At 38.4% G+C, this 25536-nt stretch overlaps 2 protein-coding genes across 4 annotated transcripts; one reads left to right on the plus strand and one right to left on the minus strand.

The window, feature by feature from the left end:
* Nucleotides 1-605: 605 nt before the first annotated feature.
* On the plus strand, nt 606-2601 carry LOC131637908 (autophagy-related protein 8f). Of its 3 annotated transcripts, none has more exons than XM_058908481.1 (6): nt 606-716; nt 1003-1044; nt 1154-1209; nt 1326-1378; nt 2125-2243; nt 2335-2601. In XM_058908481.1, the coding sequence occupies exons 2-6, from the start codon at nt 1008-1010 to the stop codon at nt 2436-2438; spliced, it is 369 nt and encodes a 122-aa protein (XP_058764464.1). In that variant the 5' UTR covers nt 606-716; nt 1003-1007; the 3' UTR covers nt 2439-2601. The 3 variants fall into 3 exon arrangements, with proteins under 3 accessions (XP_058764464.1, XP_058764469.1, XP_058764458.1); XM_058908486.1 differs by having other exon boundaries at nt 618-802; nt 1001-1044; XM_058908475.1 differs by having other exon boundaries at nt 619-805.
* Nucleotides 2602-3371: 770 nt separating this feature from the next.
* On the minus strand, nt 3372-7911 carry LOC131637897 (uncharacterized). The gene is made up of 4 exons (XM_058908468.1): nt 6652-7911; nt 6484-6568; nt 3945-4033; nt 3372-3656 (listed from the first exon to the last, which is right to left on the minus strand). The coding sequence occupies exons 1-4, from the start codon at nt 7018-7020 to the stop codon at nt 3513-3515; spliced, it is 687 nt and encodes a 228-aa protein (XP_058764451.1). The 5' UTR covers nt 7021-7911; the 3' UTR covers nt 3372-3512.
* Between the last annotated feature and the right edge of the window lie 17625 nt (nt 7912-25536).

A 25536-nucleotide genomic window follows, 5' to 3' on the forward strand; every position in this document is an offset into this window, starting at 1 on the left:
ATTCATCTTTTAAAAAAAATTTAAATTATTAGACTATTTAAAAAAATCCTAGTCATTACGTTAATTAAATGTTTTTTTAAATATTTAATTAATATTTAGAATTTAAAGAGAATATCATTTGTTATTTCATCGTCTAAGAGAATTAATCTTTAAAATTGGAGTGTACTACACAATATATTTTTTTTACAATAGCTTCTCTAAGCAAATCAAAATTCAATGTTGATAAAAAAAATTATAAATTTAATTTAAATGTAATGACAAAAAAACAATTTTGACGATTAATTATAGATATTGAATATTAAAAAAATTATTTTAATCAACTATAAAATAATTCAAATGGATAATAATGACGAATTGACTGGATAATATTTTTTATCTTGACCATCCATATTAATTAATCTCTAAATTTAATTAGATAATTCGTAAATGTAAAATATAATAACTATTTATAAATATATTTTAGGATCTATACGTTGTGATTATGATAGATGGAAAGGTAAAAATAATTTATAACTGTATATAAATTAATTAAATTATTTTTTATTTAACATAAAAAAAAAATAGTTGTAACAAAAAAAAAAAGCTATTAAAGCAAAAAACACAGCAAAGTTTATCTTTTCGTGAAGCAAACACTCCTTTCTTGGAGTTCCGTTCAATAACAGATAACAGCGTTGATTTTCTTCTCCTATTTTTCGATCGCCTTCACAACTCCCGAGGTTCATTTCACCCTAATTATATGCTTCCTTTTTTCAACTCTTACGTTTTACCTTTTCAAACTTCTTAATCGATCACCAAATTATTGCAGGTTTTTTTCTCTTTTCCTAATTCCTTTGCTTAAACATGATCGGAAATTCTAGGGTTCTATTTAATTTTATAGCAAGAATTTAGGGTTCTTATTAGTGAATTTCATGATTATTTCTTAGGTATTGTTTGATTATTCGGGATATTGATGAATTACTTATTTCTATGGATTAATTGACTTTTGTTTGATGATTTTTGCAGGAAGAATGGCAAAGAGTTACTTCAAACAAGAGCATGATCTTGGTACAAGCTTCTTAATCTTATTTTGCTTTATTTTTTGGTTGGTGATTTAATTTATTTGATTGTGGAAAGTTGAGTTATGTGCAAATAAATGATTTGTTTTTGTTTCCAGAGAAGAGAAGTGCTGAGGCTGCTAGGATTAGAGAGAAATACCCGGACCGAATTCCGGTGAGGCTCATCTCATGTATTTGTAGCAGAAGAAATGTTGTTCTCTTTTAGTAATTTTTTCTGATAGATGATAGATCATTGTTATTTTGCTAAATTGTATCTCGATGTGTCTGAAGGTGATTGTGGAGAAGGCAGAAAGAAGTGATATCCCAAGTATTGACAAGAAGAAGTAAGATTTTGTTTATAATTTTTATATAATCTGGATATGTCACAATAATTGTTTCTACTCATTGTTTGTCTCTTCAAAAGGAAAGAAAAATGTTTCACAGCTGATTTGATACTATTTGTATTATATTGTTTTAACATAACATATGAACATATACTTATTATTGGCCAAAATAAGAGAAAGGTGAAAAGTCATGGTTTTCTCGAACAATATCTCTGAATTTAGGATAACGGTTCAATTGTTACAGCTTTGCAGGTGAAATTTAGTAGATTTAGAAGCCTACTCCATTGAATATGTTTAAGATGAACTTTTCACAATATCCTCATTGGATTAAAAGTGTGTATCATTAACGCCAAGCTCACATAGCTCCACATAAATTAAAATTGTTTTCATCCATTGCTTTATAATCAACACACGACATACTTTTTAAAGAAAAGACCATTCAAACAGTGCAGTGCATTCCTGTTTAAGATTTTGGCATGCAATTTCTATTGTATATACTTTCCGGTTTATGTTAGGTCCTGAACTTTTGAGTTAGATAAACAGAATTTAAATAGGTTGTCTATTTTTGTAAGAATATGAATGTGTGGTGTTTGTATAACTGGATAATCATGGATCTGTATTTGCTTGTCAGATAACTAAAGATTTGTTGGGAAATTATTTCTGCCAGCTGTATAACTGGCATTTATGAGCCGTATGAACTGGTGTACGAAATTTCATAACTAACAAACTGATTGAATTGATTGTAGGTACCTTGTCCCTGCTGATCTCACAGTTGGACAGTTTGTCTATGTTATCCGAAAAAGAATTAAACTAAGTGCAGAAAAGGCAATCTTTATTTTTGTGGACAATGTCCTTCCACCTACAGGTAAACATCACAAAATTATACATTTTCCTCCCACAAATTCCTCAGTCTTGTGTAATTTAAATCAGTTGATGAGATTTGTCATTTTTTGCAGGAGCAATAATGTCAGCCATATATGATGAGAAGAAGGATGAAGATGGGTTTCTTTATGTTACTTACAGTGGAGAGAACACCTTTGGGGATCTGATTTACCAGTAGCATTTCATAGATTTACAATATATGCTATGTTGCTCCCTCATTGGCTTGTTCATAAATTCCCAATGCTACTCAATAACAACCAACATTGTTCTCACTGCCATGTACAGTTTTATGTAAATTATAAGAATTTGTTTAATGTTGAAAAAATTTCTTTCCTCGTTCACTGCTTCAACTCTTTCATATCTTTCATCGTTTGTTCATCATCGTGCAAATTGATGGTGTTTATTTTTAAATTAATTCAAACACAGATGTACATTTCGAGTTTATTTTTTAGATAAACCTTGCATGTGTGGCATTTTATTGGCCATAGAAATGGCTGAACATTTGATATCCTGTTGTAGTTAACTTGCTGGATAGAAATGCTTATCCAAAAACCAAAGTTGTTGGATAGAAACGTTGACAATAAAGACAGTATTAAGGACAACTACACGTATCATCTGTACTTGTGTCCATAATCAATGTGCTTAATTGTAAGGTTAAGGTGGAGTCGCCCAATTATATTATTACAAAACATTCAACTTTTAGTATGGACAAAGAACAACATATTTAAAGAGACCTTGCATCTCAATTTAATCTCGGACCATTTCCAATATACAATCAAAGATAGTATAGCTTAACAAACTCACTTTAGCGTGTTTGAAAAATACTTCTCTACAATAATGTATCTGTTTAAGGACTCAAGAAATCTTACACATTATTGTGACAGTCATAGGTACCCATTCTAATGGTGAAACTAAGTGAGGACCAATGTTTAAGGATTCAATGATGCTCCTATTAGAGATGTTTCTAGACCTGTCTAAAACTAAAGCTTTTCGCTTCACGTGTTAAACTTGTAAGAAAGAATCAAAATAAGAAGGATAAACTTACCCTTTTCTTTCAGGTGATGTTGTCAACTTTCACCAAATATAAAATGAAATACAATAGGATAATCTCTTCAGAAGAGCAGAAAATTTTATGTGAAATATAAACATCTTCCTCAGATGACAACAATTCAATAGTATAAAAATCAAGAATGGAAAGCTGAAAATGACACCTATCCTTGATTTATCCTGACCCCTATTCTAACCAACAAAATTAATTACTACTACAGCTGATGATGAATGGGTTGATAAATCTGATTAATTCGGATGTCCGGATCCCTAGCTTAAGATCAACCTCACCACCACCCAACCAAAAGAAATCTGGAGTTAGTTTAACAATTGCTTCATCCAAAATCACCTGAAATAAACCCATAACAACCAATCAATAAATGAAGACGATGAAGGTTAGTATTCTATAAACAAAACATCACCATGCTATCTAAATCCTACAGAGGGGACATTCCAAAAAGAATTATGAACCCTCAATCATCATGCTGCAGCAGAGCAAAAGTGGCCGTGTGCCATCCCAGAGGACTATAAGAATGATGAGTTGTTTCATTGTCATTGTCTGGATGCAATATCTCATACGCTATCATGATAAGAATTTAGATTCCAATAATAATTACAAGTCAGATCCAGCCTTTACCGGAATGTCTGTTTTCATGCCAATACAAGTCACGGCATTGTGCCCATATCCGGTTAACTTCGCTGATATCTCCTCAGGGGCTAGCCTCACTGTATAATAAGTAACATAACATTATTACCTTCTAAGCAATAAGAAATTAGAGACATTTAATAGAAAATTTCAATCTTCAAAAACAACGGGAAGAATTGTCTGTTAACATATAATAAAAATGAATAAAAGATAAAGGATTAATAAGGAGAGCCATGATGCCCATAGAGACGCATGGGTTACAACATATAAAAACATTTTTGCGTGATGAATATACAACAATAATCAAGTCTTATCCCACTAGGAAGGGTCGTCTATATGGATCAACTTCCGGCATAATGTTCTATCCAAGACCATACTTCTCTCTAAATCGTTAAATCTCTATATTTTTCTTAATAACTTCTCTTAGTTTTTTAGGTTCTCCTCTACCTCTAACACTTTGACTTCTCTCCATCTAATCTACTCTCCTTACAACAAAATCTACATGTCTTCTCTCTACATGCCCAAACCACCTAAGTCTATTTCCACCATCCTTTCTACTATAGGTTGTTATGGGTGTCTCCGAGTATGGACCTCCCAAACTCTCATTTCGTGATGATAACTTTTCTTTATAAAGCTGCCTGGTAGAATTTTCATGCAAAAACTACATTGTCAAGGGTTAACGGTCTCAGCTCCCCGGCAATCTCATCTACTGCAGTTTGAAGAAGTTCAAATTAGACAATAAAGACGGGGTACTGCATTAAAAATGGATCACAACATACAATAAAAAAATTCTGATAGGTTAGATACAGAAGAAATATTGAAAGGTATTGTGATTTGTATTGAATACAATGGATGAGTTATCATAAATGGTAAAGAAGAAAATATGGCAGTAATGCGTCTAGCAGCCCAAGCCAAATGGCCCCCTCACCAAAGAAAGGTTCTTGGTCATCCTCTATTTCTCCTAACATAATTCATGAGGATGTCCTGTTCACTCTTATTTTCTAATGTAACTTACTCTCCTTCTAAAAAGCTCATTTCCTCGCTCTCTTTCAAGCTCAGCCTCCCCATTATTTTCAAACCGTTCCCTGTAGTAGACTTATATATCTTGGGCTTTCCTTCTATACTTGGTGTCACATGGCCTAATTCAGCTACACAGTCCCTATTAATAGCACCCTCTATTAGGTGTTATCTTCCCAAGTCGCATTCTCAATTGGACCGCCCTTCAACTAAATCAAACACTACTGCACTGTAACTCCACCTTCAGTAACAGTTCTGTGACTTTAGAGACCGAATCTGGCCCACTTTCACAATCATCCTAACAGCTAGCTCTTGGGGGAGTTCTCCAATGGCACATTTCAGCTATGCTAAATGGAAAAACGGATAGACCTTAGATCGGCAGGGTAGTTTAAGTACCTACGCCACTGCTACCACCTCAGTTCCCCTGCAACATCATTTGCTGCAGCTTGCAGGAGTTCATGGTGGAGAAGTCAAAAGAGATCATATGATGCAGTTGTGGTGCATTAAAGGCTAACTCAATATATGTGAATATTCACCTTTTCATCTCTAACTAGTGAATAGTTACAGATGACAATCCCAAATAGAAGCTTTTATGCCTTTACTTGATAGCCACTATACACATTCAGCTCCAGCTGACTTGACAACCACGAAACTGCCAAACCCCCGACCCAATAAAATAAAGAGAGATTTAAGCTATTTATATAGTCAAGGAGAAAATATGGTCAAATTGTTTTCGCATAAGCTATGACTTGTTTACATAAGTTATCTTGGTAAAGGTTATCGTAAAGAGCTTATGGACATGCCCTAAGTTGTTTTCACAACGACTCCCAAATACCCTGTCAAAGGCTTATACGAGTAGATAAGCCTCGTGAGCTGTTTTGTAAGTCAATCGAAACACAACCTAAATGTTTTACAATTTTATGGGATAGGCTTTGTCTTTATTCCTTTTGTGTACCTATTTTTCAAGGCTTTTCTCTATCTTAGCCCGATTTCAACAACACGGCAAGGGATAAATCCTGCAAACATTAGTCAAATTTAAGAACTAAATCGATAATTGGACACACAATACAACAATCAAGCCTTATCCCACTAAGTGGGGTTGGCTACATGAATCAACTTCTATCATAATGTTCTATCCAGGACCATGCTTCTATTCAAATCGTTAATCTCGATATCTTTCTTAATAACTTCTCTTGTAGTTTTTTTAAGTTTTCCTCTACCTCTAGCTGGTGGATTCACAATGCAGGTGGAAATTGAAATTATTATAGCAACATGCAAGAGTAAGACTGTTGCCATGGGGACTCAGCAAGAAACAAGGATTTTACTCAATATCATAATGTTCCCCGTCCCTTCATCAATTCAATACCATAATGTTGAACAAAATTTCACTCAACACAATTACCCAACTCTAAAACAACTCAGAATTTCAATACACATTGATTAAAAGCCAAACAATTTAACACAAAAACATGATTTATTTAGGCTGTGAGTAAAACAAAAATTGCATGCATACAGTTGAATTTCTTTTTGGCTATAGTTCCATTGTTGAGAGAGTATAAAAAGCTTCTCACAGCTTCAGCATTGAACCGAGCACTATACTGCAAACAAAAACAAATTGCATTATAACCCTTACTAACCCAGGAAAAAACTCACAAAACAGATTAATAAAAAAAAACATAACCTGAACAACGACAACATAGTATTTTGAATTGTTTCGATCAGAACAATCAACGACATTGGAAGGAGCTTGCGTGTTGACCAAAACGATGCTTTTACAAAGATGGTGAACCGATGCAGCATTTAGAGCATCACGGCGGGCTTCGAGGGGCCAATCGTAGTAATCGGAAGCGACTCTCTTGAAGGAGAAGTCGTTAACGGCGTTGCTGTGTAAAATGGAAGAGAGACGAGAAACTGTGTCGGTGTCGGAAAGAGTTTCAGGGTCGTTGATGAGAGGGGGGTTTGTTGGAAGATGAGAATGTTGTTCGAGTTTTGATATGCGTTGGAGGATGTGGGTTTGGACTCGTTCCAGTTCTGCAAGGGGGTCTTCCATTCTGATTAGCGTCGGCGATTCCACTCAATTTCGACACTCCACTCCCTTTGTTTTCTAGATGAGTTTGTTGATGTGCAAGTATTAATAAATGTTACAAATTTATAACAACTACAAAAATATTTCACTCTAGTTTCCTTCCTTATTTAAGGAGACAAGGACCAGCTTTTCCTCATTTACAAATGTCTTCATTTAGGGTTCACAAACCGTTTCTCCTACCTTGAACATTTTCTCCTTCTTCGCGAGCTCAAGTTCAAGATCTATTTAGAGATTTTCCCCTTTCTTTCCCCCTTTCTTTATGGCAATTATTAGGGATTTAGCTGAGGATTGTAACTTGGTTGAACCCCCACTTGTGACGAGCGTATAACCTTGTAGAGTTATTGTTATAGGAATGCTAGACGTCTTGATGAGATTGTTGACTATAAATTAGTGGAACTAGGTATGTTCAAAAGTTTTGAGAGCTCTCTTAATTCTAAGAGCGATAACAGTAGTGAAAGTGATAATGACTCTCCTTTCCCTTCTGTTTTCCTAGGAAGCAAGACGAACATGGTTATTTTCGACCTCGAGCCTAAAGATGCGAGGGAAATCAGATCTGCCTATACCACTGATGACAATTTAACCTCCCTCCACGAGCAACATACTTTTTCGTCTTCTAGCATGAAGAAGAGATTATCCTAGAGGCGTGTTTTATGAAGGAGAGAGCCCATATGGTCGCTTCTAAAGCTTCTTCAACTTCATCTTTTTATTTTTATATGCCTATTATATGAGAGATAGGGTTCTCCTCTCCTTATTTTCTTTTGTCGTGAAGGTCCTCACAACGTTCAATGTGGTTTCTTGCTACATTAAGCCTAATGGCTAAAACCATATGTAGGCCTTTGAGATTATATGTTGGCGGTTAGGGGTTGACCCAACCATCGGGATGTTCTTCTCCTTTTACTGTACCAATGCGCCTACCCCTTGGGGTTAGGTAACCCTAGCTGGATTGCTTGGGATAACTTTGCTTAAACCTCACTTTAACCACTTTAAAGGTTTAAGGAAGAAGTTTGTGCGATTGAAGGAGGGAAATGGCTCCTCCTTGGTCACTGTTGGGCGGATGTTGCCCTAGGTTTTCTCTCACCTAGACTTATAACCACGTGGAAATCAATGGATATGACTGTGATTACCCTGGCCCAAGGGAACGAAGAGTCTCTAAAAAAACATATAAGTGAGTTAATTGATATCGCATTTTCTTATGGTTGATACATTTTGTGCTAATCATTTTCCTTCATCTTTGTGATAGAGAATATATCCAATATTTTCCCGATAAGATGAGAGAGCGCCTCGCCAAGCAGAAATCTCAATGCGGTGGACCAGACAATTATGGGAGTCGCCTAGAAGGCACAATCCACATGGGTTTAAGCACCAACTTGAAGGAAAGGCCTTAGTTGGGTCCCCGGTCCCAAAGATCCAGCAGCGGAAGGTCGAATCCTCCCCTAAGGGTAAGGCGACTCTAGTGATTATTATAGGCGAGATGGCGTCTTCACATGCACTCGTCTTTCTTTATCTAGAAATTTCTCAATGGACTACAAGGAGATATGTGACCATCCTTCCCCGAAGCGGTATAAATTCAAGGAGATCCATATTTTTAGGGTCCTCCTCAAGGAACGAATTAAGAGGGAGGAGCCCGCCAAGGAAGATAAGGTGCATAAGGCGAAGCTCTCCAAGTCCCAGAGAGATTTAACCAAAGGGAAGACTCTAATTAAGAAGGTGATCTTATCAGAAAACTTAAGGATACATATTCCAAATCCCAAGACTTTGCCACCATAGAGTATGAGCTATGAGAATAATTAAAGTAGGCTCTCAGCACTTAGAGGGGGTTGGAGAACGAGGTCATTATTTTAAAGGATGATTTGATTGAGACCTTTGATATCTACTTTAAGAGAGAAAATGAACAGATAAAGTTTATTCACCCTGGGATATACTTTAACCCCATGGACGGACATGTTTAGGGTTGTTCATGATGAAAAGTTGGTTGACATCTTGTTTAGTGTGGAAATTGTAAACAACCGCTAGTCCTCCCAAAGCCTTCAAACTAAGGATTACTTGCAGAATCGACTAGTTAATTCTAAGACACGTGTCAATGTAACTAAGATGTGGCTTACTTAATTCGACAGAGGTTTGACTCTAAGAGAAACGATCCCCTCCCAAGAGTTTTAAGTAAGCCAAGTTTTCCACAAAAGATAAACTAAAGGTAACTCGTGACCGATAGAACTTTATAACATTCAAAAAAGATACACTACGAATGCATTTATAGTAAATTCCATCATCGTAATAGAACCACAGTCGACAGCGTATATAATGAAGTAAAAAATATAGTTCAAACGTAAATGAAAATAAAACGAAATGTTCAAGAGGAACGATTGATAAATATGGAAACTGCATTGAAGTAAAGATGGTGATTCACGTACATTAGCACTCTTGAAACTCTTACTTCCTCGCGCTGGGATTATGAAGTTTTTCAAGTGGTTTTAGTACAAGTGGACACCTGGAGCCCTTAGTGGGATCTCCTATTTATAAAACAATAAAATAACTGCCTACAAGTTACATAACTGCTCATAAACCGCATGTAAGCTAAACAACTGGCTGCACGATCCTACGCAACTATCCTCCATGTCTCTGACGCTTATTTTAGGAGCTAAATCCTTGCTAACCTTTGGAGTTTGAATTTCAAATTAGTCCGCTTGAATCTTTCGATGCTAACCTTTAGCACCACTTCCATCACAAAATCTTCTAAGTTTCAACCTTCTTCATGGTCGACAAAAACTGGAGTCAACGCTCTGTCCAAGTTATGTGGACTCCTTCTGGTTGACAACTTGATCCCATGATTTCTTTGTTATTATTCTAAGCTCTCTTGCAGACCCAATTTATGGGATCCAACCCCTTAATTTGTGAGCCTTTTTTCTTTAAATGCACTATAACATACCTTACTAGATTTTTCCCTTAACACATCTCAACTATTACAGGTGGTAAAACGGGTCGTGGACTGCCGGACCGACCCACGCACCTGCCGAAAAATGGTGGGTTAGGTTTGGATTTTGGGCCCGCCGCCCACTAAAGCCCGCCCTGCCAAAACCCGTCGCCTGCCAAAGCCCACCTTGTTTATTCGTTAAACATGTCCCGTCTTGAGCCCGTCCTTTTTTAGTTAATTCTAGTAATTCCAATTCTTGATGGTTTTAATTTATACATTTATTTATGAATATATGCATTTAAAGTAAAATTTGTTAATAAAATGCTTTATAAAAAGTTATTCTAAAAAATAAGTGAAAATTTTAATTGAAAGGTAAAAAAAAGCTTATTAATCTTATAAAAAAATGAGAGTAAATAAATAAATAGGCGGACAAGCCTGCCACCCACCAACCCGCCACCTAGGCAAGGCAGGCTAGATTTTTATGCCCATTTTCACTTGGCGAGATTGCCTAACCCGCTCTTTTTTTTGGCGGGCTTAAGGCGGGAAAGGTGGGGCAGAGCGGGCGGCCTGTTTCGCCACCCCTATCAATTATCACTAAACCTTCAGGTCCTTCCGTCTCACCTATCTCGAGTAGTCAAGTTAATACTGAGGGAGACAAACCTGAGGAGGATGCTACCGTGGTGATGTACTCTGTCAGGGATGTTCCTAAGGAGAAACTAGTTCTTGGGGAGGGCTAATGCCTTGCAGACACCCCCTCTAGTTATTACTTTCCCTCGTCTTTGTAATTGTGCCTGTAACACCCTTCTAAACCCCGCGGTAATTTTAAATAATTATATCAGAGTAAAACATAAACACAAGGGTGCCACAATTATTTAAAATAAATAAACCAATCATGGTCAAAGTCATGCTTCATTAGGAAACAGTTCACCAAAACATAATCATGTTTATCACAGCGGAATACGAAACATCATCAAAAACAACCAAATAGAAATATAATCCAGCACCAAATAAAATGGAATAATCTCATAAAACTCTAAAACTATTGTTCCCCAGGGTTACAGATCAGAGCATGACCAACACGACCCAATATAAACTGATAAACTCTACGAGTCATCCTCACCAAGCACTAATGCCGCTACTCCTCAATCTGAAAATGACAACATGTAAGGGTGAGTCTCATTCTCAATTAGTAAATATTATGCAATTCATAAATAACAAGCATCATAATATACCGTTCACCCAATTATACATATTCAGATTCACACAATAATAGATTACAATACATAACACAGGAATCCATACAATCATGTTATGACGAAATGCAACGACACAACCGACACTATGCATGTGGTACCAATAAACCGTGGAATTAATCCACCTAACCGATCTACGCCTCATCGAGATACGTCCCACCGACACAATTTCCGCACAATGGGAAATATGTCCACCAACGATCCAACATCACCGGGATCCAACATCAAATGCATATGAATGAATGAAACACACATAACATACTTAAAAACATCACCGAATCACGATGAACAATTCACCTCGACACCACATCACCAAATAAGTATGTACATGTTTTCAACATCATTCAAATAGTCATGCATTCATCACAATCATAATAATAATCACAACCAAGTCATCATCACATCAAACACATTGTCACACCTATCTCATATGCACACAATGTTCAATTCTCATCAAGTAATTAAATCGAGTTTTAAAGAAATAAAGTCGGCCACCGCCCATATTCATCATTCGTTATATAAAACATTTAATTACTTGCACAACGCTCAAAACGACACTAAGAAATGATACTCGGATCAAAAGATACGTTATTTTAAAGTTTTAGAAATATTCACACACAGTAAGGTTCGCTCAGCGAAGCAAGACAGAAGTGAATCCTTCAGACCTCCGCTCAGCGGACCACTAGCGACGTCCAACAGAAGCGAACTACGTTGGGACCTCCGCTCAGCGGACCCCCCTCCGCTTAGCGGACATGCGATTTCAGCAAACCCCAAGTCTGCGACAGACCCTGCGATTTCACACCCTTTTCACCCAAAAACGATTCCAGACATCACATACAGGCATACAATCATCATATATTCAATTATACACCACAAAACATCATTTAGACGCATTATTAACCAAATAGTTCACACAAATCATCATCAATTCAATCCAAATTAGAACACCCTAATCTAACAACCCCAATGTCTAATTGAATCAAACCATACATCAATCTACCTATTACCTAAGACCACATAAGAGATACTAAAAGGAAGAGTCCCCCCTTACCTCGATGAATCTCTTGAATGCTCTCCTTCCGGTTCCACGGTCTTGCCTCTTTCTCTTCTCTTGTTCTTTTCACGTGTTCTTCCTTTCTCCCCAAATGGTTCCTTTTTCTCATTTTATGAAAAATAAAATAAAATAAATTAACCACAACTTAGTAAAAGGCCTAACTAATTAGCACCCCTCTTTTACTAACATCACACCATAAGCCCAATAGCTTTACTCCATCATTTTCCAATTAAATCCGATTAAAATACTAAAATTCCAATTATTCAATTTAAATCCAAATTAAATTAATAAACTTAAGTTATGGGATGTTACAACTCTCCCCCACTAAAAGAGTTTTCGTCCTCGAAAACATACCTTAGACGAAAAGTTCCGGGTAGGATTCCTTCATTTGGCTCTCTAACTCCCAAGTAACTTTTCCACTGGCTGGTCCTCCCCAAACCACTTTCACCGTTGCTATATCTTTACCTCACAACTGCTTCACTTTACGATCCTCAATACTCATAGGTAATGTCTCTACAGTCAGATTATCTCGCACCTGTATATCATCTACCTGAATCTCATGAGACGGATCCGCAAAGTATTTCCTCAACTATGATACATGGAACATGTCATGCAAATTAGCGAGTGCAGGCGGTAAAGTAATCTGATAAGCAACCTTTCCAATCTTCTTAGTAATCTGAAATGGACCAATGAAACGCGGAGTTAACTTCTTCGACTTCAAGGCTCTTCCAATGCCAGTCATCGGAGTAACTCGCATGAACACATGATCTCCCTCCTTAAATTCAATATCCTTCCTTCTTTTGTCATGGTAACTTTTCTGACGACTCTGAGAAGCTCTCATCTTCTCCTGAATCATTTTGATCTTTTCTGTAGTTTGTTGCACAATCTCCGGTCCAACCACCGCATTCTCTCCAGATTCGTACCAACACAACGGCGTTCTACATCTCCTACCATACAATGCTTCAAACGGAGCCATACCAATACTCGAATGATAACTATTGTTGTAGGTAAACTTAATCAAAGGTAAGTAACTATCCCAAGCACCACCTTTTTCCAATACACATGCTCGCAACAAATCCTCTAACGATTGAATCGTTCTCTCCGTCTGACCATCTGTCTGCGGATGATAAGCAGAACTCAACCTCAACTTAGTACCTAAGGCTTCTTGCAATCCGGTCCAGAACTTAGAAGTAAACCTCGGGTCTCTATCTGACACAATACTAGCCGGAACACCATGCAAACTCACTATCTTCTCAACATACAACTGAGCCAACTTCTCCATCGGATAATCCATTCTTATTGGAATAAAGTGAGCAGATTTCGTCAACCTGTCTACAATAACCCAGATACAATCACAATTCTTGCTCGTTCTAGGTAAACCAGATACAAAGTCCATAGAAATTCCATCCCACTTCCAATCTGGAACAAGCAACGGTTCCATCAATCCAGACGGTTTTTTATGCTCAATTTTCGACTTCTGACAAATTAAGCAAAGCATAAACAAACTCAGCAATTTCCTTCTTCATTCCAGGCCACCAAAACAACTTCTTCAAGTCATGATACATCTTGGTAGCACCAGGATGAATACTCAATCCACTTCGGTGTCCTTCTTCCAGAATACTCTTTCTGATCTCAGCAACATCGGGTACACACACTCGGTCTCCAAACCTTATAACACCATTCTCGTCAATTCGGAATTCACCTCCTTGACCTTGGTTAATCAATGTCAACTTATCCACCAAGCTAACGTCATATTTCTGCCCGTTTCTAATCTCCTCAAGGATACTATTAGTCAACTTCAACATTCCCAACTTAACACTATTAGAAGTACTTTCGCATACTAAACTCAAATCTCGAAATTGCTCAATTAAATCCAATTCTTGCACCATTAGCATAGACATATGCAATGACTTCCTACTCAATGCATCAGCAACAACATTTGCTTTACTAGGATGGTAATTCAAACCGAAATCATAATCTTTCAGAAATTCTAACCATCTCCTCTGCCTCATATTAAGTTCCTTCTGATCGAAGAGATACTTCAAACTCTTAGGATCGCTGAATACTTCAAATCGAGAACCATAAAGATAATGTCTCCACAATTTCAACACAAACACCACAGCCGCCAATTCCAAATCATGAGTCGGATAATTCCTTTCATGAATTTTCAACTGTCTTGAAGCATAAGCTACTAGCTGCTCATCTTGCATCAAAACACCACCTAAACCCATCAGTGAAGCATCACAGTACACATTGAAAGACTTCGCTGGATTAGGCAAAATTAAGATCGGAGGACTTGTCAATCTTTTCTTCAATTCTTGAAAACCTTTCTCACATTCTGAATCCCATACAAATACTTGTCCTTTCCTTGTTAACTTAGTCATTGGTAATGCCAACTTCGAAAATCCTTCAATGAAATTTCTATAGTAACCTGCCAGACCAAGAAAACTACGAATCTCCGAAGCATTCTTCGGCGCCTCCCACTGAGATACTGCTTCCACTTTCATAGGGTCCACCGCGATACCATTCCTCGAAATTACATGGCCAAGAAAACTTACTTCCTTCAACCAGAATTCACATTTAGACAATTTCGCATACAGCTTCTTCTCCTTCAATAGCTCCAATACCACTCTCAAATGCTCTGCATGATCTTCATCACTCTTCTAGTAAATTAGAATGTCATCAATGAACACTACCACGAACTTGTCAAGATACGGGTGAAATATCCTATTCATATACTCCATGAAAACACTAGGTGCATTAGTAACACCAAATGGCATAACAGAATATTCATAGTGTCCATACCTCGTTCGGAATGCCGTTTTCTGAATATCTTCCGCCTTCACACGAATTTGGTGATATCCAGACCTCAGATCAATTTTGCTAAACACACAAGCTCCAACCAACGGATCCATTAAATCATCAATCCTCGGCAAAGGGTATCGATTCTTGATTGTCACCTTGTTCAGTTGTCTATAATCAACACATAGCCTCATTGAACCTTCTTTCTTCTTAACCAACAGTACCGGCGCACCCCACGGTGACACACTAGGACGAATAAACTTCTTCTCCAACAATTCCTCTAATTGTTTCTTCAGTTCAGCCAATTCCGATGCCGACATGCGATACGGTGCCATCGACACAGGACTAGTTCCGGGAATCAATTCTATAGCGAACTCCCCTTCTCTTTCAGGTGGCAACTCACTAACATCTTCTGGAAATACTTCCGGATACTCATTTACTACTCGTAGCTCACCAGTATTATCGCCCCCTTTCACTTCCATTGAAGAGCACAACATAAATACCACCGCTCCATCATTGACAGCTAAATTCATCTGTTTGACTGACACAGTCAAATCCTCAACACTAACCTCTTCAGGAAAGATAACCGTCTTCGTAAAACAATTGATATGAACTCGATTAAATTGCAACCAGTTCATCCCCAAAATAATGTCAAGTTGTTCAAGAGGAAGGCACACTAAGTCCATTCCAAACTTTCTACCAAATATGCCAATAGGACAATTCAGACAAGCAGAAGAAGTAGTTACTGAACCCGATGCAGGAGTGTCAATAACCATACTTCCATGAATAACAGATATTTCTAATCCCAATCATTTAGCACAATCCAATGAAATGAACGAATGAGTCGCTCCAATATCAATAATGGCAATTAAAGGTGTGTCATGGATAAAACACGTACCTTTAATCAGACGATCTTCCGGAGTAGTCTCTGACCCAGACAAGGCAAAGACTTTTCCACCAACCTGATCCTTCTTCGGTTTAGTGTAGTGAGGACTGATGTGACCCTCTTCGCCGCAATTGTAGCAAGTCACGGTCTTCACCCTACAATCAGAAGCAATATGACCCGTCTTACCACACTTGAAGCATTTCTTTTCTCCACTCTTGCACTCATTCCTTCTATGCCCAGTCTCACCACAGTTATAACACCTAAAGGAGCACCAGAATCTCCCCCACTAAGCCTCTTCCAATCCCCAACTCTAGGATTTCCTCTACCATATGGCTTACCTCTATCCATAGGTTTCTTACCTTTCTTGTCAACCAACTCGCGAGAGTGAGATGACTTTAGCTTAAGGTTATCCTCTTCGAAGATCCTACTACAGTCTACCAAATCGACAAATCACCGAATCCTCTGATACCGAATTCCTTGCTTGATCTCATCGCGAAAACCATTCTCAAACTTGATGCACTTTGAGAATTCACTAGCTTCGTCATTATTGTAGTGAACGTAGTACTTCGCCAACTCAACAAATTTCGAAGCATACTCTGGTACCGTCATATTACCCTGAGTCAGCTCCAAAAATTCGATTTCTTTCCTGCCTCGAACGTCTTCAGGAAAATGCCTCCTCAGAAACTCTCTTTTGAACACAGCCCAGGAAATAGCTACACCTTCAGCATCCAGTTCAGCTCTAGTAGCCATCCACCAGTCATCAGCCTCTTCGGACAACATATGAGTACCATACCTCACTTTCAGGTTCTCAGCACAATCGATGACTATGAAAATCCTCTCGATCTCCTTAAGCCACTTCTGAGCACCTTCAGGATCATGCGTGCCCTTGAACAACGGAGGATTGTTCCTCTGAAAACTGTTCAACTGCCTGTCAGCACCAATCACAGCTCCATTGACATTCCCTCCCAGCACACCAGCAATCATGCCCAAAGCCATTGTTTCTTCCACCTCAGCGATAGAATCGTCGTTTATTCCACCTCTTCCAGCCATTGTTCTGCTAATCCACAAAATAATTCCATTAGAATCAAAGTATCGACAGTGATAACTCGCACTCGTCGCATACAAAAGGGAAAGACTGACACTAAGACTCTGGTCACAACGACCGACTATGCTCTGATACCACTATTGTAACACCCTTCTAAACCCCGCGGTAATTTTAAATAATTATATCAGAGTAAAACATAAACACAAGGGTGCCACAATTATTTAAAATAAATAAACCAATCATGGTCAAAGTCATGCTTCATTAGGAAACAGTTCACCAAAACATAATCATGTTTATCACAGCGGAATACGAAACATCATCAAATACAACCAAATAGAAATATAATCCAGCACCAAATAAAATGGAATAATCTCATAAAACTCTAAAACTATTGTTCCCCAGGGTTACAGATCAGAGCATGACCGACACGACCCAATATAAACGGATAAACTCTACGAGTCATCCTCACCAAGCACTAATGCCGCTACTCCTCAATCTGAAAATGACAACATGTAAGGGTGAGTCTCATTCTCAATTAGTAAATATTATGCAATTCATAAATAACAAGCATCATAATATACCGTTCACCCAATTATACATATTCAGATTCACACAATAATAGATTATAATACATAACACAGGAATCCATACAATCATGTTATGACGAAATGCAACGACACAACCGACACTATGCATGTGGTACCAATAAACCGTGGAATCAATCCACCTAACCGATCTACGCCTCATCGAGATACGTCCCACCGACACAATTTCCGCACAATGGGAAATATGTCCACCAACGATCCAACATCACCGGGATCCAACATCAAATGCATATGAATGAATGAAACACACATAACATACTTAAAAACATCACCGAATCACGATGAACAATTCACCTCGACACCACATCACCAAATAAGTATGTACATGTTTTCAACATCATTCAAATAGTCATGCATTCATCACAATCATAATAATAATCACAACCAATTCATCATCACATCAAACACATTGTCACACCTATCTCATATGCACACAATGTTCAATTCTCATCAAGTAATTAAATCGAGTTTTAAAGAAATAAAGTCGGCCACCGCCCATATTCATCATTCCTTATATAAAACATTTAATTACTTGCACAACGCTCAAAACGACACTAAGAAATGATACTCGGATCAAAAGATACGTTATTTTAAAGTTTTAGAAATATTCACACACAGTAAGGTTCGCTCAGCGAAGCAAGACAGAAGTGAATCCTTCAGACCTCCGCTCAGCGGACCACTAGCGACGTCCAACAGAAGCGAACTACGTTGGGACCTCCGCTCAGCGGACCCCCCTCCGCTTAGCGGACATGCGATTTCAGCAAACCCCAAGTCTGCGACAGACCCTGCGATTTCACACCCTTTTCACCCAAAAATGATTCCAGACATCACATACAGGCATACAATCATCATATATTCAATTATACACCACAAAACATCATTTAGACGCATTATTAACCAAATAGTTCACACAAATCATCATCAATTCAATCCAAATTAGAACACCCTAATCTAACAACCCCAATGTCTAATTGAATCAAACCATACATCAATCTACCTATTACCTAAGACCACATAAGAGATACTAAAAGGAAGAGTCCCCCCTTACCTCGATGAATCTCTTGAATGCTCTCCTTCCGGTTCCACGGTCTTGCCTCTTTCTCTTCTCTTGTTCTTTTCACGTGTTCTTCCTTTCTCCCCAAATGGTTCTTTTTTCTCATTTTATGAAAAATAAAATAAAATAAATTAACCACAACTTAGTAAAAGGCCTAACTAATTAGCACCCCTCTTTTACTAACATCACACCATAAGCCCAATAGCTTTACTCCATCATTTTCCAATTAAATCCGATTAAAATACTAAAATTCCAATTATTCAATTTAAATCCAAATTAAATTAATAAACTTAAGTTATGGGATGTTACAACTCTCCCCCACTAAAAGAGTTTTCGTCCTCGAAAACATACCTTAGACGAAAAGTTCCGGGTAGGATTCCTTCATTTGGCTCTCTAACTCCCAAGTAACTTTTCCACTGGCTGGTCCTCCCCAAACCACTTTCACCGTTGCTATATCTTTACCTCACAACTGCTTCACTTTACGATCCTCAATACTCATAGGTAATGTCTCTACAGTCAGATTATCTCGCACCTGTATATCATCTACCTGAATCTCATGAGACGGATCCGCAAAGTATTTCCTCAACTATGATACATGGAACATGTCATGCAAATTAGCGAGTGCAGGCGGTAAAGTAATCTGATAAGCAACCTTTCCAATCTTCTTAGTAATCTGAAATGGACCAATGAAACGCGGAGTTAACTTCTTCGACTTCAAGGCTCTTCCAATGCCAGTCATCGGAGTAACTCGCATGAACACATGATCTCCCTCCTTAAATTCAATATCCTTCCTTCTTTTGTCATGGTAACTTTTCTGACGACTCTGAGAAGCTCTCATCTTCTCCTGAATCATTTTGATCTTTTCTGTAGTTTGTTGCACAATCTCCGGTCCAACCACCGCATTCTCTCCAGATTCGTACCAACACAACGGCGTTCTACATCTCCTACCATACAATGCTTCAAACGGATCCATACCAATACTCGAATGATAACTATTGTTGTAGGTAAACTTAATCAAAGGTAAGTAACTATCCCAAGCACCACCTTTTTCCAATACACATGCTCGCAACAAATCCTCTAACGATTGAATCGTTCTCTCCGTCTGACCATCTGTCTGCGGATGATAAGCAGAACTCAACCTCAACTTAGTACCTAAGGGTTCTTGCAATCCGGTCCAGAACTTAGAAGTAAACCTCGGGTCTCTATCTGACACAATACTAGCCGGAACACCATGCAAACTCACTATCTTCTCAACATACAACTGAGCCAACTTCTCCATCGGATAATCCATTCTTATTGGAATAAAGTGAGCAGATTTCGTCAACCTGTCTACAATAACCCAGATACAATCACAATTCTTGCTCGTTCTAGGTAAACCAGATACAAAGTCCATAGAAATTCCATCCCACTTCCAATCCGGAACAAGCAACGGTTCCATCAATCCAGACGGTTTTTTATGCTCAATTTTCGACTTCTGACAAATTAAGCAAAGCATAAACAAACTCAGCAATTTCCTTCTTCATTCCAGGCCACCAAAACAACTTCTTCAAGTCATGATACATCTTGGTAGCACCAGGATGAATACTCAATCCACTTCGGTGTCCTTCTTCCAGAATACTCTTTCTGATCTCAGCAACATCGGGTACACACACTCGGTCTCCAAACCTTATAACACCATTCTCGTCAATTCGGAATTCACCTCCTTGACCTTGGTTAATCAATGTCAACTTATCCACCAAGCTAACGTCATATTTCTGCCCGTTTCTAATCTCCTCAAGGATACTATTAGTCAACTTCAACATTCCCAACTTAACACTATTAGAAGTACTTTCGCATACTAAACTCAAATCTCGAAATTGCTCAATTAAATCCAATTCTTGCACCATTAGCATAGACATATGCAATGACTTCCTACTCAATGCATCAGCAACAACATTTGCTTTACTAGGATGGTAATTCAAACCGAAATCATAATCTTTCAGAAATTCTAACCATCTCCTCTGCCTCATATTAAGTTCCTTATGATCGAAGAGATACTTCAAACTCTTAGGATCGCTGAATACTTCAAATCGAGAACCATAAAGATAATGTCTCCACAATTTCAACACAAACACCACAGCCGCCAATTCCAAATCATGAGTCGGATAATTCCTTTCATGAATTTTCAACTGTCTTGAAGCATAAGCTACTAGCTGCTCATCTTGCATCAAAACACCACCTAAACCCATCAGTGAAGCATCACAGTACACATTGAAAGACTTCGCTGGATTAGGCAAAATTAAGATCGGAGCACTTGTCAATCTTTTCTTCAATTCTTGAAAACCTTTCTCACATTCTGAATCCCATACAAATACTTGTCCTTTCCTTGTTAACTTAGTCATTGGTAATGCCAACTTCGAAAATCCTTCAATGAAATTTCTATAGTAACCTGCCAGACCAAGAAAACTACGAATCTCCGAAGCATTCTTCGGCGCCTCCCACTGAGATACTGCTTCCACTTTCATAGGGTCCACCGCGATACCATTCCTCGAAATTACATGGCCAAGAAAACTTACTTCCTTCAACCAGAATTCACATTTAGACAATTTCGCATACAGCTTCTTCTCCTTCAATAGCTCCAATACCACTCTCAAATGCTCTGCATGATCTTCATCACTCTTCTAGTAAATTAGAATGTCATCAATGAACACTACCACGAACTTGTCAAGATACGGGTGAAATATCCTATTCATATACTCCATGAAAACACTAGGTGCATTAGTAACACCAAATGGCATAACAGAATATTCATAGTGTCCATACCTCGTTCGGAATGCCGTTTTCTGAATATCTTCCGCCTTCACACGAATTTGGTGATATCCAGACCTCAGATCAATTTTGCTAAACACACAAGCTCCAACCAACGGATCCAGTAAATCATCAATCCTCGGCAAAGGGTATCGATTCTTGATTGTCACCTTGTTCAGTTGTCTATAATCAACACATAGCCTCATTGAACCTTCTTTCTTCTTAACCAACAGTACCGGCGCACCCCACGGTGACACACTAGGACGAATAAACTTCTTCTCCAACAATTCCTCTAATTGTTTCTTCAGTTCAGCCAATTCCGATGCCGACATGCGATACGGTGCCATCGACACAGGACTAGTTCCGGGAATCAATTCTATAGCGAACTCCCCTTCTCTTTCAGGTGGCAACTCACTAACATCTTCTGGAAATACTTCCGGATACTCATTTACTACTCGTAGCTCACCAGTATTATCGCCCCCTTTCACTTCCATTGAAGAGCACAACATAAATACCACCGCTCCATCATTGACAGCTAAATTCATCTGTTTGACTGACACAGTCAAATCCTCAACACTAACCTCTTCAGGAAAGATAACCGTCTTCGTAAAACAATTGATATGAACTCGATTAAATTGCAACCAGTTCATCCCCAAAATAATGTCAAGTTGTTCAAGAGGAAGGCACACTAAGTCCATTCCAAACTTTCTACCAAATATGCCAATAGGACAATTCAGACAAGCAGAAGAAGTAGTTACTGAACCCGATGCAGGAGTGTCAATAACCATACTTCCATGAATAACAGATATTTCTAATCCCAATCATTTAGCACAATCCAATGAAATGAACGAATGAGTCGCTCCAATATCAATAATGGCAATTAAAGGTGTGTCATGGATAAAACACGTACCTTTAATCAGACGATCTTCCGGAGTAGTCTCTGACCCAGACAAGGCAAAGACTTTTCCACCAACCTGATCCTTCTTCGGTTTAGTGTAGTGAGGACTGATGTGACCCTCTTCGCCGCAATTGTAGCAAGTCACGGTCTTCACCCTACAATCAGAAGCAATATGACCCGTCTTACCACACTTGAAGCATTTCTTTTCTCCACTCTTGCACTCATTCCTTCTATGCCCAGTCTCACCACAGTTATAACACCTAACAGGAGCACCAGAATCTCCCCCACTAAGCCTCTTCCAATCCCCAACTCTAGGATTTCCTCTACCATATGGCTTACCTCTATCCATAGGTTTCTTACCTTTCTTGTCAACCAACTCGCGAGAGTGAGATGACTTTAGCTTAAGGTTATCCTCTTCGAAGATCCTACTACAGTCTACCAAATCGACAAATCACCGAATCCTCTGATACCGAATTCCTTGCTTGATCTCATCGCGAAAACCATTCTCAAACTTGATGCACTTTGAGAATTCACTAGCTTCGTCATTATTGTAGTGAACGTAGTACTTCGCCAACTCAACAAATTTCGAAGCCTACTCTGGTACCGTCATATTACCCTGAGTCAGCTCCAAAAATTCGATTTCTTTCCTGCCTCGAACGTCTTCAGGAAAATGCCTCCTCAGAAACTCTCTTTTGAACACAGCCCAGGAAATAGCTACACCTTCAGCATCCAGTTCAGCTCTAGTAGCCATCCACCAGTCATCAGCCTCTTCGGACAACATATGAGTACCATACCTCACTTTCAGGTTCTCAGCACAATCGATGAAAATCCTCTCGATCTCCTTAAGCCACTTCTGAGCACCTTCAGGATCATGCGTGCCCTTGAACAACGGAGGATTGTTCCTCTGAAAACTGTTCAACTGCCTGTCAGCACCAATCACAGCTCCATTGACATTCCCTCCCAGCACACCAGCAATCATGCCCAAAGCCATTGTTTCTTCCACCTCAGCGATAGAATCGTCGTTTATTCCACCTCTTCCAGCCATTGTTCTGCTAATCCACAAAATAATTCCATTAGAATCAAAGTATCGACAGTGATAACTCGCACTCGTCGCATACAAAAGGGAAAGACTGACACTAAGACTCTGGTCACAACGACCGACTATGCTCTGATACCACTATTGTAACACCCTTCTAAACCCCGCGGTAATTTTAAATAATTATATCAGAGTAAAACATAAACACAAGGGTGCCACAATTATTTAAAATAAATAAACCAATCATGGTCAAAGTCATGCTTCATTAGGAAACAGTTCACCAAAACATAATCATGTTTATCACAGCGGAATACGAAACATCATCAAATACAACCAAATAGAAATATAATCCAGCACCAAATAAAATGGAATAATCTCATAAAACTCTAAAACTATCGTTCCCCAGGGTTACAGATCAGAGCATGACCGACACGACCCAATATAAACGGATAAACTCTACGAGTCATCCTCACCAAGCACTAATGCCGCTACTCCTCAATCTGAAAATGACAACATGTAAGGGTGAGTCTCATTCTCAATTAGTAAATATTATGCAATTCATAAATAACAAGCATCATAATATACCGTTCACCCAATTATACATATTCAGATTCACACAATAATATATTATAATACATAACACAGGAATCCATACAATCATGTTATGACGAAATGCAACGACACAACCGACACTATGCATGTGGTACCAATAAACTGTGGAATCAATCCACCTAACCGATCTACGCCTCATCGAGATACGTCCCACCGACACAATTTCCGCACAATGGGAAATATGTCCACCAACGATCCAACATCACCGGGATCCAACATCAAATGCATATGAATGAATGAAACACACATAACATACTTAAAAACATCACCGAATCACGATGAACAATTCACCTCGACACCACATCACCAAATAAGTATGTACATGTTTTCAACATCATTCAAATAGTCATGCATTCATCACAATCATAATAATAATCACAACCAAGTCATCATCACATCAAACACATTGTCACACCTATCTCATATGCACACAATGTTCAATTCTCATCAAGTAATTAAATCGAGTTTTAAAGAAATAAAGTCGGCCACCGCCCATATTCATCATTCGTTATATAAAACATTTAATTACTTGCACAACGCTCAAAACGACACTAAGAAATGATACTCGGATCAAAAGATACGTTATTTTAAAGTTTTAGAAATATTCACACACAGTAAGGTTCGCTCAGCGAAGCAAGACAGAAGTGAATCCTTCAGACCTCCGCTCAGCGGACCACTAGCGACGTCCAACAGAAGCGAACTATGTTGGGACCTCCGCTCAGCGGACCCCCCTCCGCTTAGCGGACATGCGATTTCAGCAAACCCCAAGTCTGCGACAGACCCTGCGATTTCACACCCTTTTCACCCAAAAACGATTCCAGACATCACATACAGGCATACAATCATCATATATTCAATTATACACCACAAAACATCATTTAGACGCATTATTAACCAAATAGTTCACACAAATCATCATCAATTCAATCCAAATTAGAACACCCTAATCTAACAACCCCAATGTCTAATTGAATCAAACCATACATCAATCTACCTATTACCTAAGACCACATAAGAGATACTAAAAGGAAGAGTCCCCCCTTACCTCGATGAATCTCTTGAATGCTCTCCTTCCGGTTCCACGGTCTTGCCTCTTTCTCTTCTCTTGTTCTTTTCACGTGTTCTTCCTTTCTCCCCAAATGGTTCCTTTTTCTCATTTTATGAAAAATAAAATAAAATAAATTAACCACAACTTAGTAAAAGGCCTAACTAATTAGCACCCCTCTTTTACTAACATCACACCATAAGCCCAATAGCTTTACTCCATCATTTTCCAATTAAATCCGATTAAAATACTAAAATTCCAATTATTCAATTTAAATCCAAATTAAATTAATAAACTTAAGTTATGGGATGTTACAACTCTCCCCCACTAAAAGAGTTTTCGTCCTCGAAAACATACCTTAGACGAAAAGTTCCGGGTAGGATTCCTTCATTTGGCTCTCTAACTCCCAAGTAACTTTTCCACTGGCTGGTCCTCCCCAAACCACTTTCACCGTTGCTATATCTTTACCTCACAACTGCTTCACTTTACGATCCT

This window comes from Vicia villosa, linkage group LG1, assembly GCF_029867415.1.
Source record: "Vicia villosa cultivar HV-30 ecotype Madison, WI linkage group LG1, Vvil1.0, whole genome shotgun sequence".
Lineage (NCBI taxonomy): Eukaryota > Viridiplantae > Streptophyta > Magnoliopsida > Fabales > Fabaceae > Vicia > Vicia villosa.

Excerpts from the sequence above, each read along its gene's own strand:
- LOC131637897 (XM_058908468.1), bottom strand. The coding sequence starts at position 7,020 with ATGGAAGACCCCCTTGCAGAACTGGAACGAGTCCAAACCCACATCCTC. Across the intron at positions 6,569-6,651 it reads ACTATGTTGTCGTTGTTCAG|TATAGTGCTCGGTTCAATGC; the intron begins GTTATGTTTTTT and ends TTTTGTTTGCAG. Across the intron at positions 3,657-3,944 it reads GCATGAAAACAGACATTCCG|GTGATTTTGGATGAAGCAAT; the intron begins GTAAAGGCTGGA and ends GGTTTATTTCAG.
- LOC131637908 (XM_058908481.1), top strand. The coding sequence starts at position 1,008 with ATGGCAAAGAGTTACTTCAAACAAGAGCATGATCTTG. Across the intron at positions 1,210-1,325 it reads AATACCCGGACCGAATTCCG|GTGATTGTGGAGAAGGCAGA; the intron begins GTGAGGCTCATC and ends ATGTGTCTGAAG. Across the intron at positions 1,379-2,124 it reads CCAAGTATTGACAAGAAGAA|GTACCTTGTCCCTGCTGATC; the intron begins GTAAGATTTTGT and ends AATTGATTGTAG.